At 33.5% G+C, this 9159-nt stretch overlaps 1 protein-coding gene across 1 annotated transcript; it reads left to right on the forward strand.

The window, feature by feature from the left end:
* The first annotated feature begins 7971 nt into the window (after nt 1-7971).
* On the forward strand, nt 7972-8895 carry LOC100022719 (olfactory receptor 10AG1-like). Its single transcript, XM_001374441.2, has one exon. The coding sequence runs from the start codon at nt 7972-7974 to the stop codon at nt 8893-8895; it is 924 nt and encodes a 307-aa protein (XP_001374478.2).
* The last annotated feature ends 264 nt before the right edge of the window (nt 8896-9159 follow it).

The following is a 9159-nucleotide window of genomic DNA, read 5'->3' on the forward strand; positions in this document are numbered from 1 at the left end:
ACTTAGAAAGAGGAATTCCATTTAAAATCACCCTAGACAATATAAAATACTTAGGAATCTATCTGCCGAGACAAACACAGGAAGTATATGAACACAACTATAAAGCACTCTCCACACAATTAAAACTAGATCTAAACAATTGGAAAAACATTGATTGCTCATTAGGATGAGATAACATAATAAAAATGACAATCTTAACCAAATTAATTTACTTATTTAATGCCAAACCCACTGAACTACCAAAAATCTTTTTTACTGAATTAGAAAAAAATATAACAAAGTTCATTTGGAAGAACAAAAGATCAAGGATATCCAGGGAAATCATGAAAAAAAATGTGAAAGAAGCAGGACTTGCAGTCCCAGATCTGAAACTATAGTATAAAGCAGTGATCATCAAAACAATATGGTACTGGCTAAGGGACAGAAAGGAGTATCAGTGGAATAGACTTGAGCTAAGAGACCTCAGCAATACAGTCTATGACTAGCCCAAAGAGTCCACCTATTGGGACCAAAATCCACTATTTGATTAAAAAAAAAACTGCTAGAAAAATTGGAAGGCAATATGGTAGAGATTAGGTTTGGATCAACATTTCACATCCTACACCAAGATAAACTCAGAATGGGTGAATGACTTCAATACAAAGAAGGAAACTATAAGTAAATTAGATGAACACAGAATTGTATACATGTCAGATCTTTGGGAAAGGAAAGATTTTAAAACCAATCAAGAGCTAGAAAAAAAATCACAAAATTTAAATTAATAATTATGATTACATGAAATTAAAATGTTTTTGTACAAAAAACCCAATGCAACCAAAATTAGAAGGGAGGAAATAATTGGTAAACAATTTTCATAACAAAAACCTCTTACAATTGTCTAATTACTCAAATTTATAAAGAGCTAAATCAATTGTACAAAAAATCAAGACATTCCCCAATTGATAAATGGGCAAGGGACATGGATAGGCAGTTCTCAGATAAAGAAATCAAAACTATTAATAAGCACATGAAGAAGTGTTCTAAATCTCTTATAATCAGAGAGATGCAAATCAAAACAACTCTGATGTACCACCTCACACCTAGCAGATTGGCTAACATGACAGCAATGAAAAGTCATGAATACTGGAGGGGATGTGGCAAAGTTGGGACATTAATGCATTGCTGGTGGAGTTGTGAACTGATCCAACCATTCTGGAGGGCAATTTGGAACTATGCCCAAAGGGCAACTAAAGACTGTCTTTTGATCCAGCCATAGCACTGTGTGGTTTATACCCAAAAGAGATAATAAGGAAAAAGACTTTTACAAGAATATTTATAGCTGTTCTCTTTGTGGTGGCAAAAAAAAAATGGAAAAAGATAGAATGTCCTTCAATTGGGGAATGGCTGTATAAATTGTGGTATCTGATGGTGATGGAATACTATTGTGCTCAAAGGTATAATAAACTGGAGGAATTCCCTGATAACTGGAATGACCTCTAGGAATTGATGCAGAGTGAGAGGAGCAGAACTAGGAAAACATTGTACACAGAGACTGATACACTGTGGTACAATAGAATGCAATGTATTTCTTCATTAGTGGCAGTACAGTGATAATGAAGAAATTGGAGGGATCTATGAGAAAGAACACTATCAACATTCAGAGGAAAAACTGTGGGAGTAGAAACACCAAAGATAAATAGCTGCTTGATTACATCTGTCAAGGGGATATGTTTGTGGATGTAGACTCTAAATGTACAGCCTAGTGCAAACATCAACAACATGGAAATAGGTTCTGATCAAGGACAAATATAATACCAAGTAGAAGAGGAGGGGAGGGAAGGGAGGGAAACAATATGATTCTCATAACCATGGGATGATTTTCTAAATTAACTGAAAAAATAATAATAAAATAAAATATTAAAAAATAAATAAAAGAAGGGTTCTTCTCCCTTTGTAAGGAAGGCATTTGTCCCTCTTCATTTTTCACTATTTCAGTATAAATTATCCTAGTTTTTCCAGAAAACATTTTGCTCATTATATTTTTAATCTATAATAATATCCATATGTAATCATATACCACAGTGTCCTTCCTCATTCCCCAATTAAAGGGTATTCCTTCAGTTTCATTTTTATGCCACTATAGAAAGAGTTTATACACATATGTGTATTATGCATGTATGCATGTATATATACATTCACACATACACATATATATTATATATATATATATATACATACACATGCATACACATACAAATAGGTTCTTTCCCCTTTCTTTGATCTCTTTGAGATAGAGAACTAATATGGGTATTGCTGAGCCAATGGGTATGCACAGTGATATAGATTTTTGGCTATAATACCTCAAAATTCTTTTGCAGAGGGTAATGGTACAATTGTGTAAAATTATAATAATTTTAAAATAATTTATTTAAGTAAATATATATCACTTCCATCTCCAAAAGTCTTTCAACTTTATATTTTACTCTTCCCTGTCATGGATTTTATCTTGACTCAACTTCTGATCACCTCTCTCTTTGATGATTTCATAGGTCTCTCATTTCATATTCATGATTCAAATAACTCCTTAATTCATTCTTTACCCAGCTAAGGAGCTGATTTTCCAAGAACACAGCTATAATCATTCCAATTACTACCTCAATAAACTCTAGTATGCATTTATTTACTCTAGAATGAAATGTAACATCTTATGTAAAATTTTTAATTTACAACTTGAATCCTTCAAGTTTCCATTTCAATGAAACAAATATTAGGCTACTTCCTACATCCTTTCTATATGTATGACACTTCATTTCCCCTCTCTAAGACTTTGCATGGAATTTCTCCCATGCCTTCTCATTTTCATTTCCTAAAACTCTAGGTTTCCTTCAAGATTACATTTAAGGGCCATCTTCTGAATAAAGATTTTCTGCATCCCTTTATTGGCTATTTAAAAAAATAAATTGTGTTTATGTACATGTGCAAATACAGACATATTGACATTTAAAAATGCACAGATAAATGTATATGTATATATATACATTGAATTAAAGCATGAATATCTCTACATATTTCAAAAAAGGATTGATTAGTTGATCAAAAATTCCATGCTTGCTAAGTTCTAATTCCACTTATTTTTTCAAAAACCTTAAACATTAATGGTGACAATTTGTATGTTTATGATATGAGTTATTGAGTAGTATATATGAATATATGCATATCTATACAATATGCATTATATGCACATGTTCTTACATATTATAAACTAAAATATATATTCAGATCTTATATTTATATGTACAGGTGTGTGGTTAAATACATTTGTATATATTAAATTTGTGAATTTATATAGAACTAATATATGACAGTTTCATTCATTAAGTTGCTCCTGAAAGAATGTAAGCTCTTTAAAGACCATGATTTCTAAAGTGCCTGTTAAATACTTATAAATACATAAATGTATTATAAATAATTCCTTGTGGAGTGATTTATGGTAGGGATAGGTATATTCTTAGCCTTTTGCCAGCCTTTTATCAGAAAATTCAAGTAGTGGACAATTCCTCAGGCCTAATGTACTCACCTTTTTCCCACCAGCCTCATTGAATCCATAACTTACTTAAAAACTCATCTCAAATACCCCCATTACCAGTAGGCCTCTCCCAGCTTCCCAGATACTAGACAGAGAAGTATCTAACTCCATTGCACATACCAGTGGATTTGTAAATTACCAACTACTCTAGAAAACTTCTTAAAGATTGGGATTATTCCTTTTTTTTCACTACACTTATGAGAATACCTAGCACATAATAAAATTTGCTTTTAAGTCAATGAATTAATGTTTTCTCATAGTGTGTAACATATGATCTAAAATTGTGAGTATTGAATAAAGTGCTAAAGTAAATTTTAAACTTTAGTTCTCTGCCATGTATGTATTAGGGATATGAAATTATACTGATAAATTGAAATGGTTTTTTTTAATCAACTTTCAAATTTCAGGCTGTACAATCCATAGGATGAATTACAAATGTGGAGTAATTGACTTATTTTTTTTAACCAAAGGATCCCAACTCCATAGTTCTGTCCTCACTGCAGTTCACCTCATTGTGGGCACACTCCCTCCTCTTCCCCTTTATCATTGGCTGAGTGCATCTCTTGGATCTTCCTCTCTTAGGTTATGTTCAGTCCCATTAGATTCTCTTCTATCCCACAATCTACTAACTTTTTCAAAATAAGTACCTATTTTTTAAATTTTAAAATTCATATTCAAGTAACATTAAAAATTTAGTTACATTTTCTGCAACCATTCCTATATTTGTAGTATTCCTATTTTAAATTGCAAATATTAAATTCTTTTTGAGTGTAATTTTAGGTTATGAAGCATGCTACCTCTCTAAATCAAGAAAATGAACTCTTCTTGGAAGGCACCATGAAGATGCCTCCACAGACCACAAGCTACATCAAGAAGAGCCAGAATGAACTTAGGGTGTGGTTGATTGAAATGAAGTTTTATTGAACATTTAATTTCAATCTATATGTTATGCCAAAAGGGAACTTCCCTCTAACAGGCTTTTTGTCAATACACCTAAAAATCATTGGTTTTGTTCTCTTTTCCTCTTATCCTCAAATTATTTCAATTTCAAAGTTGGTATGTTTACAAGATGCACCATAGAGACTCATCTTCCACCAGTCTCAGGGGGGAATATATGACTGAAAATATGTTACCCTTAAAAAGAACTATATATATCCCAGGACCCCACTGACTTCCTGTCATTATATACTTCCTGTAGATAGAGGATAAAGGGCTTGGGCTTTGGAGGCTCCCTCTCTCTGATGTAGAATCAGCATTGATGGAGGTGAGTAGGGTTGACTAAAAAATGGCTAACCAGTCATGGACACATGGTCTTTATTTTGTATCTTCTTTATTCTTGATTTCTAATCATTATTGATTAATCTCTTAAAATAGAATATTATTATTTAGATTTCATTTAAAATTTTACATATTCCTGATTCACCTAACCAATCAAGTGAATATTCAAGGTATGAATGATTACATAAAGTATGAACTTGGAAATTACTCCACACTAATTAGACATAGTTTAGGGGAAGATAAAGTTGTAAACTGCTGATTGAACAATGAAGGTACTTAACTCATACCTTATAGTGAAGCCAAAACTTAAGCTAAGTCTATTTTAGATCTAATACAAAATGGTGTTAAGTACCTATGAAGATTAAATTAATCACAAAACCATCAAGTAACTCACAAAAGGCAAGCTTAACAAAGAAATGTGAAGTACTCAAAAGATATAATCTAACCAGAGAAGGTGAAACCTAAAGAGTGGTGAGAACTAAAGAATGGGCAGTCCTAGAAAAAGCATTTACTGTTATTGGTAGACATGAAAATTTAGAGGAGGAGACATAAGAGTTAAAGGTCTATAAAATAAGATGAACAGTTCAGTTCTCTCTCCTTTCCCTAATTCCTTCTCTCTATATTAATTAAAATCACCATAATTCCCAGCTGACTTGGGTATTTTCTTATCTGGGAATTTTCCCTGGTGAACAATTACTTAGATTTCAAGTCACAAAGCTAAAATAATCTTACAAAAGGCATTATAGTTGGGGTGAGTGGAAAAAAGGGACCTTCAGATATTCAATGATCTGTGTTTTCAAATACTTCACTTACTTTAATTTTTAGAAATTATTTCTAAAAAATTCTGAAAGTACATGTAGTACTTACAAAATATTGTTGTCCAGTCATATTAGAAACTTCTGAAATGTTGGGTTCCATTAGGAAGTTTCTTGGCAATGAAATTGGAAAGATTTAATGTTTCCTTCTCCTGCACATTGTACAAATGAGGAAAATTGGATTAAGGACTTACCCAAGGTGATACAGCTTATAACTATCTAAGATAGGATTTGAATTCAGGTCCTCTGATTCCTAAAATTGTACTCCGATGAGTCACCTCACCTCTTATCTACAGATTAAATATGTTTCTCATAATTGAATTCTTCACAGGTTTAAGAGGTATTTTCCAGGTCAAAAGCAATGGTGTATACAATCATGTAAGAGATATTCCCATGATAGATGCAGAATAGTTAAACTGTAAGACAGATTGCCCTAGTTTTAGAATCAAAACTTTTAGATTTGGGAATGAATGAATACATGAAGACATCAATAGCGAGATGAATAAATGAATGAATAATAATCAGGATATTAATAGAAAAAGGAGATGGTTCATGAATTTTTGGAGCGCACACTAGCAGAGTAGGTGACAAGGTCCAGGTGACCTTAGGTTATATCACTTGGCCAGGTTACAGAGATTAGAAAATGCAGTTATATGGTAAATAGTAAGGTCAGAGAATGTTAGGACACAGTGGTAGGCCATATGGTAAAGCCTGGACATTCTCCATCTTATTTACCTGGTGATGCCTTTTCCATCCAAGAGCCTTGACGAGTCTTGTCTTCTCTTCTTGGTGGAGGATTGTGGAGATCCACTACCCTGTTCTTCTCCTTTTAAATAAATCAAGGAATGGAGAAAATATAAAACTTCCTGAAAATTACAAAAGAAGAATAGAACTGAGATTCAAGATAATTTCTCTTGATTGTAATCTTATGGTCCTAACACATCCCTTCTGCCTCTGCACACTGTTAGTGCATGAGTGTGTACCTAAGGTCTGGATTTATTATGCCAACTATTTCATTAGCAGTGAGATGTTAAAGTGGCGATTGTTTGGTCCAAGATATTAGGGGCTAAACTTTTCCTCTATTTGAATAGAATAAGTGATCAAATCCTTCAATAATAATAATGACTAAAAACAGCCCAGTCCTTTTTAATTGTTTTTTTCTCTATAAAACTATGGAGCATTGTTTCCATTTTACAGAAAAGAAAACTAATAAGAGGAGAAGAAAAATGACTTTTCAGTTATTAGATATTTAGGTAACACTAGATCTGACAGTTAAATATAGTTCCTTGATTCAAAGGTCAGAAATTTTCCCTATTCTAATCTGCTTCTATTAAGAGTTGTTTATTTGATTGGACTTTCAGCCAGAAGATCTTCCTCATTAAAAAGTGAGTTACTGCACATGGAAGACCTATCCCCAGAGATCTGGGAGGGCAGTAATTATTTCTACTAAAAAGGAGTACTCCTAAGTGATTTCATTTAATAGTATATATTTTAACATGGGAAACTGGTTCCTTTTCCTTAGTCAGTTGATACTGTTTGATAAATTCTAATGCTTAAGGGAGAAGAATCATAGTGTCATAGAAAGAGTATTTAGCTTTCAGTCATTCTCGAGATCCTTATGATCAAATCCTCACTTTGGCACCTACTAGATGGGGAAATTTGGCCAAAAAAACACACTTAAAATAGCAGAATCTCAGTTTCCTTCTCTGACAAAATTAGAATATCTTTGTTACTTATGTCATAAGTATTGTTGTAATAATGTACAGAGGAGTATGAATAACTTATTATGTGTCTCTATTATTTTGAAGAAAGGAGCTGACTAATATGACTTAATTCCATTTAAGAAAGGTAAGTACAAACTCTTTTTCTCCATCCCCTTTTTAGTTTCTTTGACCTGAAGAGGATCTGAAGTATAACTAACCTATGATCTTTATAAATGATGAACCTACTCAGAGACAAAGACTTAGAAAAGACATTGACTAGGGAAAGAAAAGATTATTTTTACAAAATAACTCTTGATCTCTCTGCCAACCAAGATGTGTGTGGGGAAACAGGGGGAACTTCACTAGCTGTTGGAAAAATAAAGAATTGAATATAGCTTCTTTTATAGCTGCTTCACTTTTAATCCAGTCATTTCTCAGAACTCTCTATCCACTTATTTTCTCCCTGCACACTTAAAATAATAAATGTAGGAGAAATTTTCAGATCATAAAATGTAAATTCTTCTTTGCTGAAAGGGAAACTGAGCACCATACAAGAACAGTGGTTGATTGGTTCTGAATTCATTGTTTCAACAGGCAAAGGAACAACACAATGTCAGGGGACAATTTCACAGTTGTGGTGGAATTCATTCTCCTAGGATTTTCTGATCTTCCCAACATGCAAGGATTTCTCTTTGGGGTTTTCTTAGTCATTTACCTGTGTATTCTGATTGGAAATGGTCTCCTCATTGTGATAACGAAGATTGATCCAGGTCTCCAAACCCCCATGTACTTTTTTCTTGGGAACTTTTCCTTCTTGGAAATCTGTTACACATCAGTCACTATCCCCAGAATGTTGGCAGATCTCTGGACCCACAAAGGAACCATTTCATTCCTAGCCTGTGCTGTACAAGCTTGCTTCCTTTATATTCTGGGAGCAGCAGAATGCTTGCTTCTGGCTGGGATGGCTTATGATCGTTATGTGGCCATCTGTAAGCCTCTCTATTATCCTCTTATCATGAATCACAAGGTCTGTGTCCAACTGGTTGTGGCTTCATGGGTGGTCGGGGTTCCAGTACTGGTAGAGGAGACATATCAGATTTTCTCTCTGAACTTTTGTGGTCCTAACAAACTTAATCATGTTTTCTGTGATGCACAACCATTAATAGAGTTGGTCTGTGGAGACACATACCAAAGACAGATTTCTGTCCATGTTGCTGCACTGATATTTGTAATAACTCCCTTTCTGTTGATACTCATATCCTATGTAAAAATAATTACTACCATTCTGAGGCTGCCTTCAACCTCAGGGGTATTTAAAGCCTTCTCCACTTGTTCTTCTCACCTCATGGTGGTGGGATTATTCTATGGGTCTGGAAGTATTGTGTATTTGTGGCCAAAATCCAGTCACTCAGCAGGATCAGTAAAAGTGTTTGCTCTCTTCTACACCACTGTGACTCCATTGTTTAACCCTATAATATACAGCCTGAGAAATAAAGATGTCATTGCTGCACTAAGAAAACTACTTCCTAAGTGAATCAAGTCATGGTACAATTAGTTAACTAGATGGATTTTGTTTTTCTTTTCTTTCATTCCACAGTTCCTACAAAAATACATATCTGGCTATTTTCCATTGCACTGAAAATGTATTCAAATTAGAGCCCATCAAGAGATGGTATTTGAAAATACAACAAATAGTCCTAAAACTGTTACTTTCTTTTTTACACTGCAATTGATGTTGATCATGGTATTATTTAAGTCATGAGAAATCTCAATATGCACCTTAAATACAATTATACTA

This window comes from Monodelphis domestica, chromosome 6, assembly GCF_027887165.1.
Source record: "Monodelphis domestica isolate mMonDom1 chromosome 6, mMonDom1.pri, whole genome shotgun sequence".
Lineage (NCBI taxonomy): Eukaryota > Metazoa > Chordata > Mammalia > Didelphimorphia > Didelphidae > Monodelphis > Monodelphis domestica.